The 24,679-nt window shown below is 36.0% G+C and overlaps 1 protein-coding gene across 1 annotated transcript; it reads left to right on the top strand.

Moving 5' to 3' along the window:
* Positions 1-23,334: 23,334 nt before the first annotated feature.
* LOC118022464 (10 kDa heat shock protein, mitochondrial-like) lies at positions 23,335-23,814 on the top strand. The gene has a single exon (XM_035023218.1). The coding sequence runs from the start codon at positions 23,367-23,369 to the stop codon at positions 23,673-23,675; it is 309 nt and encodes a 102-aa protein (XP_034879109.1). The 5' UTR covers positions 23,335-23,366; the 3' UTR covers positions 23,676-23,814.
* The last annotated feature ends 865 nt before the right edge of the window (positions 23,815-24,679 follow it).

Raw genomic sequence — 24,679 nt, 5'->3', positions numbered from 1 at the left:
TATGGATGAAATATTTGTAGATATTGGTAGCTACAGTAGCACAAAAGAAGTCATAGTTGATGAGAAAGAAGAAGCTGAGAGATGAGAATTTGGGTAGATCATTACTTTGGACTTTGATGTCATATGGCATGATAACATATTTAGGGTAGAAAACAGATCCTTGGGCACCTGGGTGGCTCAGTTGGTTAAGCGACTGCCTTCGGCTCAGGTCATGATCCTGGAGTCCCTGGATCGAGTCCCGCATCGGGGTCCCTGCTCAGCGGGGGGTCTGCTTCTCCCTCTGACCCTCCCCCCTCTCATGTGCTCTCTCTCATTCTCTCTCTGTCAAATAAATAAATAAAATCTTTAAAAAAAAAAGAAAACAGATCCTCAAGCCTTTCCATATATGAAATGGGCAATCAAAAATTTGGCACATGAGAGTGGCCCGCTTGAAGAACAAAGGTCTCGAAGCAGCAGGTTATATGACAGTGGTGAGGAGAGGTCTTAAAGGAGAGTGAGGGAAGAAGGGACTGGTGAATGAACTGATACACGTGTAGCATGAGAGATGAAAAACCTACCTTTGGAAAAGATACATGTGAAGCCGAAATTTGGGGAAAAGAGTTTTCATTTGTGCTTAGGAATATTACAGAAGATTTTAAGAAGTGTTGAGAAAATAGGGGAGTTATTCGTTGATGATTGGTCATTACAGAGGGCATTAAAAAGGATTTGGGAAGGCAAAAATGATCTGAAGGATAGTCGCAGGTGTGAGAAGCCCAAAACAGTGTGGGAATGGCTTGTTAACTAATTACAGAGGCTTATATGTGAAAGTAGATTGAAGAATCCAGGCATGTAAGCCATGAAAGGTTTAAGTGGAGAGTTACAGTATGATTTAAATAAGTAATCATGTTTCCTAGGGGATAGGCACTTGAGTGCTATTGAGAATTCTAGAATGGCCACGCAATGAGCTCTGAAGTGCGACACAGTGGTGGCGTGAGCTGGCATTCCTAATAGCCAACAGAATGAATGTCCTCAGAATGCCAGGGCGTATGCCATTATTTCCTAGATTGTATCAGGAACAAACTTCACCCTATTTGAAGGGATTATCAGTAGCATGTAGAGGAACTTCAGCCTGGAGCTTTACTGTAAAGCTCAGGCTCAATTTTTTAGTTTGCAGGATGGGCTCCTTGCCACGTGACATTAAGACAGGCTGGGAGCACAATAGATCCATCGGAGGTAAAGATGAGGCTTGACTGATCTTTGTATTGCCAGAACCCAGCACAGTTCCACTTGGTAAACAAATTATTTGAGAATTCTAAGACACTTACAAATTAAAGAAATAAAGAAAGAAATGTGGATGTCAGCTTACTTTTGTTATGTTATAACAGGAAAGCTTTATCTGTATTTCAGGTTTGAAAAAAATACTTTTTAAATTTGTAAACTTCAGTAGAAAGAAGAAAAGGGAGTGGACTGTAGTCTCAAACAGCAAGTATTACGCTAAGATTTATTTTTATTTTATATATACACACGAGAACGTATATGTATGTATGTGTGCATATGCTTGCACACATATCTATGCATATGGCTCAGAAAATGATAAAATAACGCAATCTCTGAACAGCTTAAGATATATTCTATGACCAATGTCTTTGAACTCCAAACTGTGCCTCAATCAGATCTTATTCCTCTCACTTTTCTATTCTGAATAACGTGTGAATGATTCCAGCTTGGCTCTAGCTAGCATCTTAGTTTTACATGAAAAAGTAGCAGCTGTTCCTTTGGGAGAAACTTGTCCCCCACTAAACTGCCTGAAGCAAAGCTCATGACTTGGTAAGATTTCTCCTAAATGCCTGGTCCTGCTTATCTGGAAAATTGTATTTTGAATATGTCCACCAGGCTGCTGTGGCCAGCTATGCAGATCTGAAAGGTATGTGGTTGCTCAGCTCTGTGGGCATAATTCAAGGACATTCTCATAGCACTGACCTATGTTCCCCTTGAGGAATCTGGTGATGGTTTTATCGCATCTTGAAATGTTGCCAGTAGGCTAGCTGGCTATTTGGTCTGCTATTTGGAAAACAACAGAGTAGTGATTAAAGACATTCTTTTTTTGGAGCGCATGGACTGCGAGGGAAAAAAATCGACAGATACTGATTGAACTACAGAGTCTTTCATGTAGATGTTCACAGCATGGACCTTTCCTATGAAAGCATCAGCTGGAATCAAGCTGTCGATGGAAACTGCGTGACTCACATTGCCACCATGGCAGCCTGAATCCATCTTTGTAAGAGACATGGCAACACATCTACTATCAGAGACTGGGCACAGAGTAAAGGACTCTTGGTTTCAAATGTATAGGCTACCACCATGTGCCAGACTTAGGATTCCTGCCACAGTTGACCTGGGTGTCCTGCAGTGAGGGAGGCTTCATTGCACAGGGTCTTATCCTTGCCTGCTTCTGGCCGATTGACCTTTGATCATTTCTCAGAACGATCAATAGCGTGTCACTGCTGTTGACAGCTTTTCTGATTAGTGTTGCTGTTCTAGTCTGATTAGTCAGATTGATGGGGAATACTTACAAGAATGATTTTTGGTAAGTATTATTTTTTTTTGTTTTTTTTTAAAGATTTTATTTATTTATTTGAGAGAGAGAGTGAGAGAGAGAAAGAGCACAAGAGGGGGGAGCGGGAGAGGGAGAAGCAGACTCCCTGCTGAGCAGGGAGCCTGATGCGGGACTCGATCCCGGGACTCCAGGATCATGACCTGAGCTGAAGGCAGTCGCTCAACCAACTGAGCCACCCAGGCACCCGGTAAGTATTATTTTGGATAAATTTTATCAGTGATAACTTCCCTTCTAGTCCAGGTACCCTAAAGGTAAAAGGTCTACTTCATATTGATCTGTGTTGCCAGTTATACTAAGTCTCAGTCCGCAGAAGGAAAGATATGAACAAGGACTATGGGTACAACCAAGAAACACATGTTTTACTCTACATATATTAAAAAAGTTCATTAACTTGTAATGTGTAATTTTATTTTTGCCTTTAATTTTATCCCATGTAAGCAAGAGGCCATATTTCAGGTGTTTTCTCCTCTATTTGGAAAAAAGCTCTGTTGGAATGGAGTGCTCGTGGGTCTTCATTTCAATGCCAACTCATGAAAGTTCTCCTTTGCGCTAAGGTAAATCAGCAAATAGTAACGTCCTACTATCTGACTTTATACGGATGAAATTCAGACTCAGAATCCTGATTTTGACTGCTACTAACCTGGGGTCATAAAAGTGGCTCAAAGTAGAATGATCTTCTTTAACAGCTATCTCTTACTAAAATAATGATGCAAATCAAATCACCATTAAGTCTTACTGACATAAAACAATAAAAGGTTATTTAGCTCATGAGTCAGTAAGACTCAGTAGATCTGGGTTAGACTTCTCTAATCTGATCTGTGCTTTCCCATAATTAGCAATAGTCCGTTAAGGCAGATACGCTGCTTTAACTGGGTCTACTCACATATGTAAAGCCAACTATCTCTTGCTTGACATAGGATGGCTTCGACTGTAACATTTCTAGTCCACATGTTTTCATCCTTCACCAAGATAGCTCATACATGTTATCATGGAAAAGGCAGAAAGCTCAAGTGAAAGCAAATCCAATCACTGAAGTGCTTGTGTAAAAATCTACTAATATCCTATTGACCAAAGCAATTCCTAAATAGCAGTATTTTCCTAAAACTGGAGTCAGAATTGTAGGCACTACAAAATTACACTGCAAAGGATGTGAATACAGATAGTGGTAAAGTATCAGAGCTACTTCTGAACTCCATTACACTACCATAACTGTATATTCTTCAGAATCTGTGTTTAAAATTGATTGACCAACTACATATGCATTTATTTACTCATTCACTCAGTGAGCATTTATTGAGCCACTAGCACCTACTAGACATCTTTCCAGGAAATATATATACAGTAATGAACAATAGATTTTTAAAAACCAAAAGCATTATAGTACATAAATTTCATTAGAGTTGTCACAGATAATAAATATACTATGAGAAAAATAAAATAGAACAAAAAGTTTGTGTGGGAGAATTGTAACTAAAATAGTGCCGGTTTTTCTTACCTAAGTAAAGTAATATAGAAAATGAAGAAGTGAAAATTGGATTTGGCAGAATGAAAATGTTACTTACTGAAATGTGAAAAACTTGACAAGAAGGAGGTTGTCCATTCTTCTAATGGTCACGGCATCCTGATTTCAAAGTCTGATAATACCAAGGGTTAGTGACAGCAAATTTTATATATTGCATGTAAGCATGCATTTTTATATAATAACTTTGAAAATATTTTGACATCTGTCAAAGCTGAAATGGTTCATAACCGACAACGTATTAAGTCCATTCCTGGGTTAATCCCAGGAGATATCTTGTATATATGTCCTAGGAGCAGGGCCAGCTTCCGTTGGTCCACAGTCTGTGGAGTTCTCTGACTTACATATGAAATTGGCCTCATACACAGAGGGCAAGAAGAGAATGAAGAAAGAGGCAGTCCACTCTGGATAAGAGAGAGAAAAGAAGGGAGGAGAAGGAAAGGGAAAGGAGAAAAGAAAAGAAAGGAAAAGACCTTAAGCCAAAGTGGAAAATGGAGTATCTCCTAAAACCAGCTTCCATCCCTCTTAAGTCCAGTTTGCATTTCTGCCTTCATTCTTGTCTACTCACTGCCCCCTTCCCATCTGCTGGGCCAAGGTCCATCAACTGTGGACTATATCTTAGCATTTTATACTGATACACTAGTGCTAAGAGTAACATCATAAAGCACTTTCCCTTGGAATTTACAGCAAACCCCAGCATTCAAAGCTTTTATGAGTAGGCTCCTCAATCAAATTGTTGCTAGTTGATTTAGAAATCAGAGTGCTGCCATTTAATATGAATATTATTCTGCAACTTTAGCTTTCTATAAAACACAGTTTCCATTTCTCTGAACTGAGTACAGTAAAAATCTCTTCACAGGTTTGTTCTAAGAACTAAACAAGACAATGAGCCTTTTTTTTTCCTTGAAAATTCTAAGGTAATAAGTAAATACAATGAGTATCTATGGGAATTTTGTGGATGTGGATGTACATGTAGGCTATATGTGGATGATGCAAGCATGTGGAGTACATGAGTATGATGTGGGATGAGAACTTTACTGTGAATTTGTAGATATATATTTCATAAAGTTATACACATGGAAATTCACAGAGATGTTTTTGGGTGACCTGAAATTGTTTTATCATCATTTGGAAGTCCTTTGGAGAAATATAGGATTAGAGAACTCAGTAAAAAGCAATACATAAATGCTAAAACTGAGACAAGATTTAACTTTAATAGTATTTGGGTGGTATAAAAATAATGACTTTGTCTTATGAAAATATCTCATGGAGAGTCAGATCCCCAACTTACAGTTCAACTGTCTATTCTGAAGTCAGTGTATAAAAGTGTTACCACCTTAACCAACCCTTTAGGCAGAAAAGCTGTTGTTTTGCTCTTTCATCTTTAATTTCTCTCATAAACATACCTTAGAAAGGTTTTACAGAATTTAGGTACCTTAAAAATTAGTGTTATTTTTTTGGGGGGGGATATCAGTATTCCAGCAGATATTAAATACTAAAAATGTAACTCATAATCCTAAAGAAAAGGCCAAAACAGAACAAACAAGCACACAAAATCTACTTCTCTTTTTGTGCAAGTGACATATTATTAATTTATACTTAGTATCATTATTTGTTTTTCCCCCTGATTATCCCAACTTATAAACAATCTAGTCTATTTTACTGATATTGGCCTTTAGCAGAAAAATCTTGCTAATGCATTCCCATCTGTAGGTACATATGCTTTCAGACATTTCTTTCAGACTACAGAAGGTTAATATATACTGCTAGGAAAAAAATTGCCTTTTTTTTTTTTTTTTCATTTTCAGTGAAGACAGGCAGATAAACACCTACAGGCAGATCTCTACCTGCAAGCATGAATTTGTTTTAAGAGAAAATCTCTTAAGTTTTGCAAGATGCTTTCAGAAGGAATTCTTTAGTGTGTTAGCTAATTGCAACTCTGCTCTGAAAAAATGTTTACTTTGAATATTCTTGGAGTTTTTCCAATTCCTTTACTGTATTGCAGTCTGTTTGCTCACATTTTCAGGAGATAAAAGAAATAAATACAATGTATATTTTAAAAACATTATTCTAAGCTTTTATTAAAAACAGTATCTTTACTCTTGTTTTTAAATTTCACTTGATGGTTGGAATAAATATGAGTTTGTTAAATCTCAGTGCAATCTGTTCAAAATAATGATTGAATACAAAGTAACAACATGGCATTTATTTCAGAATTTTTAAAAAAATTGTTATTGAGGAAATAAATATTTACAGTAAAACTAGTTTATTTTGACTCATATGGAAAATCACAGAAATCATGAAGAAAAAAACTGAGTCTTACCATTAGTCCAAAATATTGTTATTATCAAGACTCAACTGTTTTTAAATAATTCAAACTAATAAAAAATAATAGAAAAATTCGAGGTAGGCAAACATACATCTATATTTAAAAATTATAATTGTATTTTCATTCTTTGATTATCTGATGATTTAAATTTAGAGAAAAAATGAGTAATTCATTTCTAATATTATGATTCTGTTCAGCCTTAAAATATGACTCTGATCCGTATTCTCTGACTCAGTCTCAGAGTGATTTACAATGGATTAAAATATACAAGTATTTTACTTATTTTTTCACTTGAATATGACTCTTATTATGAATACTTAGATTGGTTGGATTTCTCATTTGTAATGTAGCATCCCCCCCGCAAGCTATTCCTATCAAGAATCAGAATGTTCTAATACTCTCTAAATACATTGTATTTTGATTTAGAATGTTGTTACAATTTTTTTTTTTTTTTAAGATTTTATTTATTTACTTGACACACAGAGAGAGATCACAAGCAGGCAGGCAGGGAGAGGGAGAAACAGGCTCCCCGCCGAGCAGGGAGCCCGATGTGGGGCTCGATCCCAGGACCCTGGGATCACCACCTGAGCCGAAGGCAGACGCTTAACGACTGAGCCACCCAGGCGCCCCAGAATGTTGTTACAATTTTAAAAAGTAACGCTTTCAAGTATTTTTGTAAGTAATTAACATACGTAATGGTATTGTCAGCCTCGGTCAGGAAACTTAACTAGCCCAGAAAGAATACCTTGTGACTACTGTATGTCTTTGGGAAAATTACTTCCTCTTAGTTTTGAAGCAAACCATTAATATGTATTGAGCTTTTATTCATCTATAATATCCCAGTGACATTAGGAACATTTTCACTATGGCTGAGGCACACAAAATATGATATGTTTTAGTACATTCAGGCTTCTATAATAAAATAGCACAATGTAAAATATTTATGTTTCTAAAAATAATAGAAATTTATTGCTCACGGTTTAGGAGGCTGGAAGTGTGAGATCAGGATATCAGCGTGGTTGAGTGAGGACCCTCTTGTGGGTCACATATTTCTCATTGTATCTTCACATGACACAAGGGCTTAGGAATCTCATTGGAGCCTGTTTTATAAGGCATTAACTAATCACATTCTACCTTCATAATTGAAGCATGTCTCAAAGGCCCCACCTCCTATTACTGTAAACTTTGAAAGTTAGGATTTTGCCATATGAATTCTGAGGAGACACATTCAGACCATAACAGTGATATGAACTGCGGAGTAAGAGGTTGCAAAAGTGCAAAAGTTGAAGGATTCTCTAAAATCTCTAGACAGCTTTGTACTAAATGACCTTACAGTAAAGGACCTCTCGGTGAGTCAAACAGAGTACTAAATGTTAAATTCTAAACATTGTTGAGTTTTGTTTTTTAAGTAGAGATCGGGTGGGTAGTACTGTATAAATTCATAAGTACTGACCTATTTATATATGGAAATAGGAGACCCCAAATAAGAAAACCCTGACCATATGCTATTAGGATGGAGAAGTAAGATTTCTACTACTGGGGCCACGAGTAGATGAAAATAGTGGCAATAAAACCAATCTGCTCTAAGTATAATTGAATATAACTAAGTCATCTCTTCCCAGCTTTTTATTTATTTATATATTTGGTTTGTTTTTCACATATTAATCCTGCTAAGGTCTCAACTAAAGAACAATAACAATAAAAACACACTTTGGTGGCATAGTGAAGAGTTGGCCAAGATCCTAGAAGTCCTTCAAGTGAGATGATAGCAAACAAATGCAAGTTATAATAGCAGATTCATAGGTTCTTTAGAAACAGAGTAAAGGTACTTCCCTGGTATCCCACCAAGCAAGAAGTAGTTGTCATTCAAGGAGATATCAGTGCACCAAAAATGACGGTTCAGTTCCAGTGCATTTGCAGGAAGATTGTGCTATGAAAAAATACTTAAGATCGGAATCTAGAGGACTTTAAGCACTATTAAGAAAAAGGAGAGGGTGGAAGGGAGAAAGAAAGGAGAGAGAGTGAAAGAAAAAGAGAAAGAAAAGCTCAAACATAGAATGTCCCAACATAGACTTTCCCTCAGAATCTCTGTGGATTTAAGGTGGCATAGGAGAAACAAATTAAAAAAAATAAGGTGGATCTTGGTAATCCTTAGATGATTGGTAATGAGACTATTTTCAGCTCAATCTCTGGTGAATAAATGATGCAATTATATTTGCAAAGAGTAAAGGATTGGGCTGTAGTGACTTAAGATACAGAGCCCATGGATCCTTTAAGGTGAATTTATTGGGAGTTATCTGGGGAGGTTTTAGGATCATGAAAAAGGCAGACATCTGTCCAGAACTTGGTAGTATGTCACTAATAAAGAACGAATTCTAGTCTTTTAAAAGTTCTAGGCCACTACTGTCTACTACTATAATGCAACACATACCTAGTATCCAAGAATACCAGTGAACACCAGTGAGAGGGTTTAAGGAGTCGTAATGAGCATAGAACAAGTGGAAGACTAAACCCTATTCACAGGATTAGAGAATGCTTCCCTTCCCTCACCCCCATATCACTATCACTATCAATAAGCCTCTCCTATGACAAAAGGAATGACGGCTAAAAGAACTTCAAGCCCCAAATCCTATTTAAGGAGTATTCAAGGACAACTAAAAGCAATGGTAAGGATAGGGGAGACAAAGACACTAGAGGAAATTTTAGCCTCTGACACCACAGCAACAGCAAACAGCAACCACAGTGGAATTCCTAGCCCAATAAACATAAAACATAACACTAAAGGCCTATCTACCTAATCTATGTCTGGCTTTCAACAAAAAATTATAAGACATTCTAAAAGGCAATAATCATAATCTGAGGAGACAAACCAGGTATCAACACCAGACGCAGATATGACAAAAATTCTGGAATTATCAGACCAGGAACTTAAAAGAACTGTGATTAATATTTACAGGCTCTAATGGATAAAGTAGACAATATACAAGAACATATGGGTAAGGTAAACAGAAGGATGGAAATGTAAAAAAAAAAAAAAAAAAAAAAAGGAAATACCAGAAATAAAAAACGCTGTACTAGAAATGAAGAATGCTTTTGATGGGTTCATCCGTATACTGGACATGGCAGAATAAAGAATCAGTGAGCACTAAGATATATTAATAGAGACTTCCAAAACTAAAATGCAAAGAGAAAAAATAATGAAAAAGACATAATATCCAAGAATTGTGTGAAATTATGAAAAGGTTATAAATAACGGGTGATAGAATAGCAAAGAGAGAAGAAAGACAAGACAGGAATATGATAGACAGCAAACCATAGAATTAGGAAGCTCAGAAAGCACCAAGCAAAGTATCTACAGCTAGGCAAATATATTTAAATGTATTTAAATTGCAAAAAAATAAATCAAAGACAGGGATAATTTTGAAAGAAATAAAACATCTTTTCTTTACAGGAACAAGGATAAGAATTACATCGATTTCTTTTCAGAAAACATGCAAGAAGTGAGCACAATGAAATATTTATAGAGTTTACAGGAAAAAAAAAAAAATTCACCAACCTAGAATTCTGTATTCAGTAGAGTTATCCTTCAAAACTGAAGAAATAAGGACTTTCAGACAAGCAAAAATTGAGGTAATTTGTTACCATTAAATCTCCCTGGCAAGAAATATTTAAAAACGTTTTACAGAGAGAAACAAAATGATAAAGGTCTGAAACTCAGATCTATATTAAGAAAGGAAGAGCTATAGACAGGATAAATAAAGATAAAATAAAATCCTTTATTTTTTCTGAAAATTAATTGAAGAGATAGCAGTTTGTTCAAAAATAATAGTATCAATGTATTTGACAATTATAGCTTATGGACAAGTGAAATAAATAACAGCAAGGTTGTAAGGGATGAGAGGGAGGAATTTGACATACTCTAAGACATCTGCAGTACTTGTGAATTGGTATGGTCTTATTCGAAAGTGGACTTGGATTAGTCAAAAATGTATATTGCAAATGTTAGGTCAACCATTATCTTTTTTTTTTAAAGAAGTATAATAGATATGTTAAGAGAAGAGGAAAATGGAATGATATAAAATATTCAGTTAAAAGTGAATGAAAGAACAACAACAAAAGAAACAAAAATAAAGGCAATTAATTTAAAAATATGTTTTTTTCTTGTCTCTATTGAGAGAGTAAAAGGATCAGTTTTCAGGAGTTGTGGGGGAAGGAAGAAGGATGAATAGGTGAAGCACAGAGGATTTTCAGGCCGGTGGAAACTCCTTTGTGAATCTCTAATGGTGGATACATGACATTATGCATTCAGCAAACCCACAGAACCGTACAACACAAACAGTGAATCTTAATATAATCTTGAAACTTTATTTAATAATTATGTATCAGTATTAGTTCATTAGGTGTAACAAATGTTACATACTTCTGCATAATGTTAATAGGGGAAATGAGTAGTGGAAGAGGGTAGTGATTATATGGAAACTGTATTTTACGCTTAATATTTCTGTAAACCTGCAACTTTGCTAAAAAATAAAATATAATATTTTTAAGTGTGAAAAAAATGTATAACAGACTATTAATATATCTCTAGAACTTCCTTTTTAATTTCTCAGTTTCTCTTGCTAAATTGAAAGTCATAAAACTGTCATAAACTGACAATTTACATGTATTATCTTGAATTTTGCCTATTTTTGATTATTTTATATGAAGAAAAAAGTGTTCTTTACCATGGTTCTATTTAACATAAGTTAAGCTACTTTTATTTTGAAATATAATTACTGGCAGGTTTTTCTATAAACACAATTAATATAAAAAAATAAAAAACTCAAAATAAGTCCACCAAGTCTAATAATTTATATGAGACTAGTCAAATTCACAGATGCATGATGATTTTTTTCCTCAAGTAATTTTGGTTTAATTCTACTAACATCTTCAAAACATACAAATGTGGTTGCTAGTTATTCACTTAACTTTAATGGGTTTAACTAAAATTTTAATAATCAACTATAAAAATAAGAAGAATATGTCATTTTTCATAGTTTAGTAATAAGTTTCTAAATCAAATCCTAGCTCTGAACAACTGTGTGATTTGTAGAAACTGGTAAGTGAATGTCATTTTCTTTTTTTTTTTTTAAGATTTTATTTGTTTATCTGATAGAGAGAGAGAGAGAGAGCACAAGTAGGCAGAGTGACAGGCAGAGGGAGAGGGAGAAGCAGTGAGCACTAAGGTTTACTGAAATGGTTCCAAAGATTGGATCTGGAAATAAATATCTTAAAATTTAATAGTCCACTGTATGATGATTATTTGCCTAAGTAGTTTCTAAGGTTATGTGCATTCATCTTGATGTTTTCAAAAATCACATTCAGGGGCGCCTGGGTGGCTCAGTCATTAAGCGTCTGCCTTCAGCTTGGGTCGTGATTCCAGGGTCTTGGGATCAAGCCCCGCATCGGGCTCCCTGCTCGGCGGGAAGCGTGCTTCTCCTTCTCCCATTCCCCTGCTTGTGTTCTCTCTCTCGCTGTGTCTCTCTCTGTCAAATAAATAAATAAAATCTTAAAAAAAAAAATCACATTCAGCTCTAAAATTCTATTAAATATCAATAAACTTGGTTTTTGAAAGATGACTAGTAACAGTGTTAGTAAAAATAATGTGTCATAAAAAATCACATGCTATTTTTAGCTAATAACTTTTAAGAGCCAATATAACACAGTAAACTGTCCACTAGAAGTCCATAACTTTGACATTGAGATTAGGTGTCACCACCATCAGTAATTAATTTGCTGATTGGCTCTCAGATGGTTCATCTGTTACAAAATGATTACAACACAGAACTATTTTTAAAAAGTCAGTTTATTTATGGAAATTGAAGACTTCACATTAATTTTTTGAAGGTGTCTGACAATTCAAGCTGCTATAACAAAAATACCATAAACAAAGTAACTCTTAAGAAATTTATTTCTTATAGTTCTGGAGGCTGGGAAACCCAAGATCTTGACATTGACTGATTAGGTGTCTGGTGAGAGACTGTCTCCTGGTTCTTAAATGGCTATCTTCTCACCACTGTGTCCTCACACGTCCAAATGAGTGAGAGAGCTCTCTGGAGTCTCTTCTTATAAGGACACTAATCCCATTCATGAGGGCTCCAATGTCAACCTAATTATATCCCAAAGGCCCCATCTTCTTCTACTGTCACATTGGAGGTTAGAATTTCAACATATGAATTTGATGGGGGTAGATGTACAAAAAATCAGTCCATACCATGGAGTGCCATAAATTTTTAGGACATAATTTTATTTTTTCCTGTCCTCATTATATATTCCTTATACTGAGAAACACCAAGAGACACATAGGAATTGAATGTCATGTTTCACCTAAGGATGGGTTATTATTTCAGCTTACCATCTGATGTGCTTGCCAGTAGTTTTTCCTGGAACTATAAACTTCCTCTCAAAAGAAGGGAGAAACTGGGGATAATAAAGAATTTGGAAGAACAATCACATAAATATCTAAAGGTGTTTTCTTTATTTCCATAGGCTATAATAAGGGTAGAGTCAGCAGTGACTAAGGATCAGGAAAAAAGTTTAGCTATGTAGAATTAGAAATAATTAATTTTGATTAAATATGATTAATATTAATTAATAAGAGATTAATAATTGATAAGAAAGGCAATGCTTATTCTACTTAGTCTATTTGTGTGTCAATCTTCACTCCTTATCCCATTTTCTCAACATGACTTTTTCTCGATTATTTTTTCAAATCATGCATAACACCCTCAATAGTCCCATGATAAAATCTGATTTTTAGTATCACTCGATATGAGCAAAAAAAAAAAAATCTAAAATATCTTTTAACATATTTCCCTTTTTTGAGTTATAATTGAAATATAACATTATATTAGTTTCAGGTATATAATAGAATGACTTGATATTTGTATACAGTGCAAAACGATCACCACAATAAGTCTAATTACCATCTGTTACCATACAGAGTTACAGTTTTTTTTTTTTTCTTGTGATGAGAACTTTTAAGATTTACCCCTTGGCCACTTTCAAATATGAACTACAGTATTATTGACTAGAGTCAGCATGCTGTACATTATATTTCTATGAGTAATGTATTTTATAACTGGAACTTTGTACCTCTTGACCACTTTCACTCATTTTTACCAACTCCCCAACCTTCCTCCCCACTGGCAACCACCACTTTATTCTCTGTACCTATGTTTGTTTTGCTTTAGTTTGTTCATTTATTTTGTTTTGTTTTAAGATCCCTCATATAGGTGAGATCATATGGTATTTGTCTTTCTCTGTCTGATTTATTTCACTTAAATAGTATCATCAAGGTCCATCCCTGTTGTTGCAAATGCCAAGATTCTACTATTTTTTTATGGCTGAGTAATATTCTATTATATAGATAGGTGATAGATAGATAGATAGATAGATAGATAGATAGATAGATAGATGATAGATAGATACATTGACAATAGCTATGCTAACAGGTGGTATCTTGTTGTGATTTTGATTTGCATTTCCCTTGTGATTAAGGAATTTGAGTATGTATTCATGTGCCTGTTGGCCACCTGTATATCTTCTATGGGACAATGTCTATTTATTTTTTTTAATTTAAATTTTAGTAGTTAACATACAGTGCAATATTCATTTCTGGAGTAGAATTCAGTGATTCATCACTTACATACAACACCCAGTGCTCATCATAACAAGTGCCCTCCTTAATACTCATCACCCATTTAGCCCAATGCCCACCTACCTCCCCTCCAGCAACCCTGTTTGTTCTCTATCATTAACAGTCTCTTATGGTTTGTTTCCCTCTCTCCTTTTTTTGTCTTTTACCCCTTCCCATATGTTCATCTGTTTTCTTTCTTAAATCCCACATATGAGTGAGATCATATGGTATTTATTTTTCTCTAATTTATTTCACTCAGCATAATACACTCCAACTCCATCCATTCATTACAAATGGCAAGATTCATTCTTTTTGATGGCTAGTAATATGCCATTGTATATGTATATATACATATACCACATCTTCTTTATCCATTTATCAATCAATGGACATTTGGGCTCTCTCCATAGTTTGGCTATTATTGATAATGGTGTTATAAACATTGGGGTGCATGTATCCCTCTGAATCTGTATTTCTGTGTCCTGTGGGTAAATACCTAGTAGTACAATTGCTGGGTCATAAGGCAGCTTTATTTTTAACTTTTTGAGGAACCTCCATACTGTTTTCCAGAGTGGCTGCCCCAGTTTGCATTCCCACCTACGGTGCAAAAGGATTTCCCTTTCTCTGTATCTTTGCCAACACCTGTTGTTTCTTGTGTTGTTAATTTTAGCCATACTGACGTGTGAGATGGTATCTCATCATGGTTTTGATTTGTATATCCCTGATGATAAGGAATGTTGAGCATCTTTTCATGTGTCTGTTAGCCATCTGGATGTCTTTTCTGGGGTCTATTCGTGTCTTTTTTCCAGTACCTTATGGACATTGGGGAGGGTATGTGTTGTAATGAACACTGGGTATTATATAAGACTGATGAATCACAGACCTGTACCCCTGAAACAAATAATACATTATATGTTAATTAATTGAATTTAAATTTAAAAAAATAAGTGGTAAGAAAAAAAGAATTAATCACCATGATCAAGTGAGATTTATTCCTGGGCTACAAGGGTGGCTCAATATTCACAAATCAATCAACGTGATACACCATATTAATAAAAGAAAGGATAAGAACTACATGATCCTGCCAATAGATGCAGAAAAAAACATTTGATAAAGTATAGCATCCTTTCCTGAAAAAAAACCTCAACAAAGTAGGGATAGATGGAACACACCTCAATATCATAAAGGCCATATACAAAAGACCCACAGCTAATATCATCCTCAATGGGGTAAAACTGAGAGCCTTTTCCCTAAGATCAAGAACACGACAAGAAGGCCCACTCTCACCACTACTATTTAACATAGTGCTGGAAGTCTTAGTCTCAACAATCAGATCACAAAAAGAAATAAAATCCATCCAAATTAGCAAGGAAGATGTCAAACTTTCACTATTTGCAGACAACATGACACTCTATGTAGAAAACCTGAAAGACTCCACCAAAAAATTGCTGTAACTCATACATAAATTCAGCAAAGTTGCAGGCTATAAAATCAATGTGCAGAAATCTCTTGCATGTCTGTATACCAATAATGAAGCAGCAGGAAAAGAAATCAAGGAATCGATCCCATTTGCAATTGCACCAAAAACAATAAGATATATAGGAATAAATCTAACTAAAGAAGTAAAAGATCTATACCCTGAAGACTATAGAACACTTATGATAGAAATTGAAGAGGACAGAAAGAAATGGAAAAGCATTCCATGCTCATGGACTGGAAGAACAAACATTGTTAAAATGATTATACTACCCAAAGCAATCTGCACATTTAATGCAATCCCCATTATAAGAGTACCAGCATTTTTCACAGAGCTAGAACAAACAATCCTAAAATTTGTGTGGAACCACAAAAGACCCTGAGTAGCCAAAGCAATTCTGAAAAAGAAAAAAAAAAAAAAATACATATGGAGGCATCGCAATTTTGGATTTCTAGCTATATTACAAAGCTGTACTCACCAAGGAAGTATGATACTGGCACAAAAACAGACACATAGAACAATGGAACAGAATAAAGAACCCAGGAATGCACCCACAACTATATGGTCAACTAATCTTCAACAAAGCAGGAACGAATATCCAATGGAAAAAAAAGACAGTCTCTTCAACAAATGGTGTTGGGAAAACTGGACCACAACATGCAGAAGAATGAAACTGGACAACTTTCTTACACCATGCTCAAAAATAAATTCAAAATGGATGAAAGACCTTAATTTAAGACAGGAAACCATCAAAATCCTGGAGGAGAACACAGGCAGAAACCTCTTTGACCTCGGCCATAGCAACTTCTTACTAGACACATCAGCACAGGCAAGGGGAACAAAGCAAAAATAAACTATTGAGACTTCATCGAGATAAAAAGCTTCTGCACAGCAAAGGAAACAATCAACAAAACTAAAAGGCAGCCTGTGGAATGGGAGAATTTATTTGCAAATAACATATCTGATAAAGGGTTAGTATTCAAAATCTATGAAGAACTTATCAAACTCAACACCCAAAAAAACAAATAACCCAGTTAAAAAATGAGCTATGTCTATTTAGATTCTCTGCCCATTTTTTTTTAAAGATTTTATTTATTTATTTGACGGAGAGAGACACAGAGCAGGAACACAAGCAGGGGGAATAGGAGAGGGAGAAGCAGGCTTCCCACGGAGCAGGGAGCCCGATGTGGGGCTCGATCCCAGAACCCTGGGATCATGACCTGAACCGAAGGCAGACGCTTAACCGACTGAGCCACTCAGGCGCCCCTCTCTGCCCATTTTTTAATCAGATGGGGGTTTTTTTGTTTGTTGTTTTGCTATTGAGTGGTATGAGTTCTTTATAGGTTTTGGATACTAAGCCCTTAACAGTTATATTATTTGCAAATATTTTCTCCCACTCAGTAGATTGTCTTTTCATTTTGTTGAAATTTCTTTTGCCATGCAGAAGGCTTTTGTTTGATATAGTCCTGCTTGATTATTTTTTGCTTCTGTTATTTTTGCTTTTAGAGTCAGATCCAAAAAAATCATCACTAAGACCTGTGTCAAGGAGTTTACCACCTGTTTTCTTCTAGAAATTTTATGGTTTCAGGTCTTACATTACAGTACTTAATCAATTTTTTTTTTTGTTTCAAGTTTATATTTAAATTCTAGTTAGTTAATATATACTGTAATATTGGTTTCAGGAGTGGAATTTAGTGATTCGTCATTTGCATATAGCACCCAGTGCTCATCACAAGTGCCCTCCTTAATACCTATCACCCATCTAGCCCATCTCCTGCCATCAACTCTCTGTTCTCTATAGTTAAGAGTCTCTTATGGTTTGTCTCCCTCTTTCTTTTTTCCCCTTCCCCTATGTTCACCTGTTTTAGTATTTAATCCATTTTGAATTAATTTTTGTATATGGTGTAAGATACTGATCCAATTTCATTCTTTTGCATGTGACTGTTCATTTTTGACAGTATCATTTATTAAAAAGACTGTCCTTTTCCCATTGTATATCCTTGCTTCCTTTGTCATAAATTAATTAACCATATGCATTGGTTTATCTCTGGGCTCTCTATTCTGTTCCACTTATTTATGTGTCTGTTTTTGTACTAATACCATACTGTTTTGATTACTATAACTTTATAATATACTTTGGAATGAGGGAGAGTGATGCCTCTAATTTTTGTTCTTCTTTCTCAAGATTGCTTTGGCTATTTGGGGTCTTCTGTGTTCCCATGGAAATGTTAGAATTATTTGTTATTTTTCTGTAAAAAACACTATTGGGATTTTGATAGGAATTACATTGAATCTCTAGTATGAACATTTCAACAATATTAATTCTTCTAATCCATAAACATGGAATATTTTTTCCATTTATTTTGGTCTAATTTCTTTCATCACTGTCATAATTTTCAGTGTACAAGTCTTCCACATCCTTGGTTAAATTTATTTCTAGACGTTTTATTCTTTTTGATGTAATTATAAATTATTTTGTTTTCTTAATTTCTCTTTCTGATAGCTCACTGTCAGTATATAGACATGTAACAGATTTTTGTATGTTAATTTTGTACCTTACAACTTTGCTGAATTCATTTATTAGTTCTAACAGTTTTTGGTGGAATTTTTAGGGCTTTCTCTATATAAAAACATGTCTTAAACTTTGCTAGTCTCCAGACCAGACAATCCGGAGATGTCTCCTGGGTAACAGTTGCAATTACTGGGGCTTCAGATGAGTGTTAAGCTCGTTTCTGGAAGGTACCAACAAATTATAGTGATGCTGAGGGATGGAGCAAAGATGGCATTCCCCTAGTCTATGTTCCCTAAGGACCTCTGAGGCCTCTAGATATATGGCAAACCTGATGTCTGCCCCTCAGGCTAAAGCTCCAGGGCAAGTAAATAGGCTTTATTCACAGAAAGATTGGGAGTATGTTTCAGTCTTTATAGTACCCTGAAGTTGGTAACCTGCCAAAAACTATTTTTCTGATAGTTACAGTTCTATGGGATCCAGGTTTACAATCTCCATGGCTACTAGAGCCAGGCAATCAAGGAATGTCCTCTCTATGGACTGCATTCTCCCACAGGCTTTCACAAGGAAGTGGAGAGCACAGAGTTGGAGTGTGCCCACTGGCTTTTGTGGGGTCATGGGAGAGTGCAGGACCAGGGTTTGTCTGATAGCACTCTCAAGGTAGATGAAAAGTGCAAAAAGAACCCCTGCCCACAACTCTGTTCCTGGAGACACCTAACAGGTCCCTGCCCCTCCAGCAGATGCTTTAAGATTATCAAATGAATTTCCTTCGCTATAGTCTAGGTGCTTTTCAAACTGTTGCTTTTGAGACTGTCTCCAGGAGGAGTGAGTCTGCCAGTGAGTGCTCCAAAAGAAGTATCTCAGTTCCCTCCAGCCTTTTAGGTTTCATGAGCCCCATTGGTCTTCCAAGCCAGACATTTTGGTGGCTCATCTCGCAATTGCAGATCTCTAGTGCTGCAGTGCCTGATGAGGGCATCAACCTCTCACTCCTCAGGGAGAAGCTCTGTATTTGTGAAATCTATCCTGATTGTGGGTTGCCATGCCAAGGGTGAGGTTTTTGGCAAGACCACATTTTTGCTCCTCCACTGTGGCCCTCTAACCATTTGTTGTGAAGGAGGTATTCAGCTGGTTTTCAGGTCCTTTTCACAAGGAATTATTCCATATGTAGCTGAAGATTTGGTGTTTCTGTGGAAGGAGATATATTTCAGGATCTTCCTACACCACCATCTTGGACCACCCCTAAATACATATCCCTTTAAAAAGCAGAAAATCACAGAAACAGATATGCTTCCATTACTTTTCCTGTTTGAGAATCAGGACTGTCAATGTTCCAACAATATTCTACTTAACAAGATATTCAATAAGACATGTAAAATAGAATGAGCTAAAAATAAACCCTTCCACAATTGTATTCATTCATCATTTAATCAGTAATACATTCAATGGTGTCAAGCTTTGTTCTAGCCTTGTGATTCACCACTGAGCAAAACAGACAAAATATCCCTTGCCCTAGTGAAGCTCACATTCTAGTGTTTAATGTCAGATAGAGAACCATAAACATAATAAATTAACAAATTATGTGCATAAAGTGATAGTGCCAGGAAAACTGGATCAGATTTATGAGCATGATGTGTTTTAGAGGGAGATTGCAACTTGAAAAGAATTAGAGAGAAAAAAAGCTTCATTGAGAAGGTAACATTTAAGAAAAGTTTTAAAATAACAGTGGGAGTGATCCATCAGGAATGTCTGACATAAGAGTGCTTCAGGTAGAGGAATGAGCCAGTACAAAGCCTCAGAGTTGGGAGCATGCCTGCCATGTCACAACAACAAAAAAGGAGAGGACTATAGCTGGAGTAGAGTGAGCTAGACAAATAGTAGAAAGCATTAAGATCAGAGAGGGAATGGAGGTCGGATCACATTGGGCCTTGATTGTCATAGTAAGTAATTTGTCTTTTATTTGGAAAGAAATGAGAAGTCATAGATGGGTTTTGGTCAGAGGAGTGACAAGACTTGGTTTCCCTTATATCAAGGTGCTCTGACTACACTTTTAAGAATAGACCAGGTGGAGGCATGGGTTCCACTTAGGAGTTCATACTAGTTACAATAGTCTAGGTTATGTTGATGTACCAAACAATCCTGTAACTTCACTAAAGCACCCCAATAAATTTTACTTCTCACACATTTATGCCCTACACAGGTTTACAGGGTCCTCTGCTTATCATGGCCATTAAGAAGCTCACACCAGAAGGAGCTGTATCTTGGTGACTTCTACAGGATATAAGATAGAAAAGGGTATGTGGCAAAACACGCATCAGTTCTCAAACATTCTTGTGTCACTGCCATTTACATTTTACTAGCCAAAGTAAGTCACACTGTCATGTCTAAGTTCAAAAGGAATAGAGAAGAACAATCCTATCACGGGCCTAGAAGAAGAAAAATATCACAGAGAATACTGCAAAAACTCCACAACAGGTGATGGTGTCTTGAACTAGGGTGAGAGTGGTTGAAGTGGTGAGAAATCATTGGATTTTGGACATTCTTGGAATATACAGCCATGGGAATTCCTGACAAATGGAATATTAAATGTAAGAGAAAGAGAAGAGATAGGAGTGATGGCTTTGGGGATAAACAACTAGAAAGAAAGAGTTGCTGTAACTGAGATCAAGGAAACTGAACATTAAGAAGAATTTGGAGGGACTACGGTATTAAGTTTAGACATTCAAGTGGAGAGTTCAAATAAGCCACAGAACACAAAAGCCGAGGAGTGCAAGGGAGATAGATGTCTGCATTGGAGACAAAAAAGAAGGAAAATCACAGTGTGTAGGTGACATTTACAGCTAGAAGATTGGATGAGAACACCAAGAGAGTTGATAGAGGTCCAAAGACAGAGCTGTTTCACCAGACGCTACAAGATTGTAGATTTTAATATCTGAAATCAGAACTTAATAGTGTTTCTCTAGATATATTTGATATAGATAAGTCTACACCGATATCCATGGACCATGTTTATCAGACTTGAGTGTACTTGGAAATATCCACACATTTCCTGTAATGAAGTGATATATTTGAAGTATACAGCAACTATTACTGATCCAGCACAAAGAATGTTTGCTAGTAGACAGCAGTTGTAACATTAATTCCTAACTTCCATTCCAGAGCCCCACTATCTAACTCAACTTCACTTCCACAGGCAGCATTATTATTTGCTTTCTTATTTTATGTCACACGGTACCAAAAACATATTATAGAATTTGTTATTTTATGCATTTTATTTTTCTCCAAATTTTTATTTAAATTCTAGTTAGTTACATGCATATGTTTTAAATGCCTTTTTCCCTCATAAAACACTAAGTTCAGAGCATCCTTATGATATTTTTGTAAGAATATGAAGCAGAGGTCTTGAAATAGAGAAGAATCTTAAAATAAGAATATTGGGAAAATACATTAAAAATAATTATGATAACCACATAAACTAGGACTTTTAGCAATTGTCTTAATCCTATTTGACTTAATAATTGATTATATACCAAATAATTCTTAGTTTTTTTAGAAGATTTTATTTATTCATTTGAGAGAGAGAGACAGAGAGAGCACAAACAGGGGGAGAGGCAGAAGAAGAGGGAGAAGCAGACTCCTGTCCAAGCTAGGAGTCCAACATGGGGCTCAATCCCAGGACCCAGGATCCCATGGGGCTCATGACCTGAACTGAAGGCAGGCGCTTAACCATCTGAGCCACCCAGGCATCCCAACTTTAAATTTTTTAAAGAAAAACTGAAACAACTTCTCAGTGTTTTACTAGGCTAAAATTTTAAGTACAATAAAAAGAGGAAAGTATACAATTAACTGCTTTGCATCAGGATACCCTGCTAGGTGTGAGCTCCTTCAGGGACCATATGCCATTCACCAATAACATAAGCACAGCACATATGACATAGGAAGCATATGATTATTTTATTCAACCAACATTTTTGAGAATCTATTTTGTGACAGGTCTTGCCCAAAGATAGGGGAATAGAGAAATAAACTGGCAGATTATGTGTTATTGTTTATAGTTCATATTCCAGCAGAAGATACAGTAGATAAACACATACTTAAGTTATAGTTTCAGGTTAACGCTAAATGGCATACACAAAATTAAAGCCAGATGCAAGAATGCAGAGTGAGGGGAAGGGAGAGATTAGGTAGCAGGAGTGCTGGGGGATGATGTCACCTTTTGGAGATGATAACAAAGGAAAAGAGACAAGAATAATATAAAGGAACCAGCCATATAGAGATTAAGGAGAAACCATTCCTTATTAAAAACAACAAGAATTGTAAAGATCTGTGAACAGGAATGACCTTTGTGGGTTCAAGAATAGTAAGGCCAGAGAAAGTGAATCCGAGTCAGGAGGCAAACAAAAGGTAGAAGATAGGGTCAGGGACTTTGGCAGAGGTCATATTAAGTAGAGCCTTATAACCTAGAGAACCTGGAATTTGCTCTGTGATAGAAAGCCACTGAATGGTTTTGAACAAGGTAGGGATAGGATTTGATTTATGTTTCCAAAAGATTACTTTGGATTCTGTGTAAGACATAGGTAGTAAATCAGGTGAAATTTCAAAGACCAGTTTGTTAATAGGTTTTAAAAGTAATTTGGGAAAGAGATGATAATGTTTAGACTAGTAGCAGTAGAAAGAATTAGAAGAAGTCATATTTGAAAGCTTATGGCTAAGCTTACAGACAGTAAGCTACCAGCTCACAGATGGCTGAGCAACTAGTTGGTTGATAGACTGCGTGTGCAATTTCAGAGAATGAGACAGCAAGGATAAATCCTGGGGCTTTGGTATCACCCACTGATACAGAGAATATTGGAGGAGTAGGCTTTTGAGTCAGGAAGTCAATTTTGACTATGTTAAGCTGGACATGCTGAATTCACACTTAAATTAAGATGTTTAGAAGTGGAAATATCAAATTATGAATTCAATATATACATTTGAGGGTTGTCAGTGTATAAAATGAATTCAAATCCATGCGAATGTGTATAGTCAACTCAAAAGAGAGAAGAAAAGATCTGAGAGTGAGCACATAAAATTTTGGGAATTAGAGACTAAGTCATTAATTAGACTGAATAGGATTCATTAAGAAGGAAAAAAGCCAGTAGGGGTTTTTATTTGGGAATCCACAAAAGAAAAGTTTTCATGAAAGAAGGAATAGTGTATTGTATAAAATGATTCTTAACATCGAGCTCCAGAGCAGAGTACGAACTGCGGCGGTCGGCGTCATGGCAGGGCAGGCGTTTAGAAAGTTTCTTCCCCTCTTTGACCGAGTTTTAGTTGAAAGGAGCGCAGCTGAAGCTGTAACCAAAGGAGGTATTATGCTTCCAGAAAAATCTCAAGGAAAAGTGTTGCAAGCAACAGTAGTAGCTGTTGGATCGGGCTCTAAAGGAAAGGGTGGAGAGATTCAACCAGTTAGTGTGAAAGTTGGAGATAAAGTTCTTCTCCCAGAATATGGAGGCACCAAAGTAGTTCTAGATGACAAGGATTATTTCTTATTTAGAGATGGTGACATTCTCGGAAAGTATGTGGACTGAAATCATTATTAAAATGGCATGAAGTGAAGCTGCCCATTCCAGTGAAGTTGTGAAATCTTTCATCATGTAAATAATTTTCATGTCTCTCTTTTATAATAAACTAATGGTATCCAAACTAAAAAAAAAAAAAAAAAAAAAATGATTCTTAACATCATGTTTGTTGGTTAACATTAATCAATGCGGTTGGCCAGTGAAGGTTCTGGTAACATTAACAATAGTAATTTGTTGGGGCGCCTGGGTGGCTCAGTTGGTTAAGCGACTGCTTTCGGCTCAGGTCATGATGCTGGAGTCCCGGGATCAAGTCCCGCATCGGGCTCCCTGCTCGGCAGGGAGTCTGCTTCTCCCTCTGACCCTCCTCCCTCTCATGCTCTCTGTCTCTCATTCTCTCTCTCTCAAATAAATAAATAAAATCTTTAAAAAAATAGTAATTTCTTACTAGTATTTAACTTCTCAGTCAAAATTAGTATTTGTGTCATAAAAAGGACAGGCAGATGTGAAGGTGGTAGCAACCAGTTATCTGAGGGCCCAGTGTATCAAAGAGGTTTTTGTTAGTGTAAGTCGGAAACATTTCTATAGACCTGATTATAACGTGGAAAAGCAGGATATGTGAGTGCAGATTCATTGACATATTTGTTCATGGAAAGATGAGCAGGTCTGTTTTTATTTCTTCTATTTTCTCAGTGGGAAAAAAAAAAAAAAGTCACCAGCATTAAGAGAGAAAGGAAAGGTGTTAGGAGAAAGAAAAAAGGTGCAAAATAGTCTTTTGAGGAATGATGAGCAGTGTGACTATACAAATGTGAACTTCTATACAAACTAATCTACATGATTAGGGAATAAATCTATAGAGGACTGAGAGCAACAACTGTATTGGATTTGATGGGGTCTCCAAATAAACATGATAACAATTAAAAAAGAAAAAACAGCAACAAACCCATTTGAAAAACAACAACAACAACAACTGATTTTTAAAAAATAAATCGAGAGTGTGAAGAGTCCAGTGCAGC

The sequence above is a fragment of the Mirounga leonina genome, unplaced genomic scaffold (assembly GCF_011800145.1).
Source record: "Mirounga leonina isolate KUSES-001 unplaced genomic scaffold, KU_Mleo_1.0 Mir_176, whole genome shotgun sequence".
Classification (NCBI taxonomy): domain Eukaryota; kingdom Metazoa; phylum Chordata; class Mammalia; order Carnivora; family Phocidae; genus Mirounga; species Mirounga leonina.
This window is presented reverse-complemented; position numbering and strand designations above follow the sequence as displayed.

Bases quoted from the DNA above. Each gene is read 5' to 3' on its own strand.
- LOC118022464 (XM_035023218.1), top strand. From the start codon at position 23,367: ATGGCAGGGCAGGCGTTTAGAAAGTTTCTTCCCCTCTTTGACCGAGTT.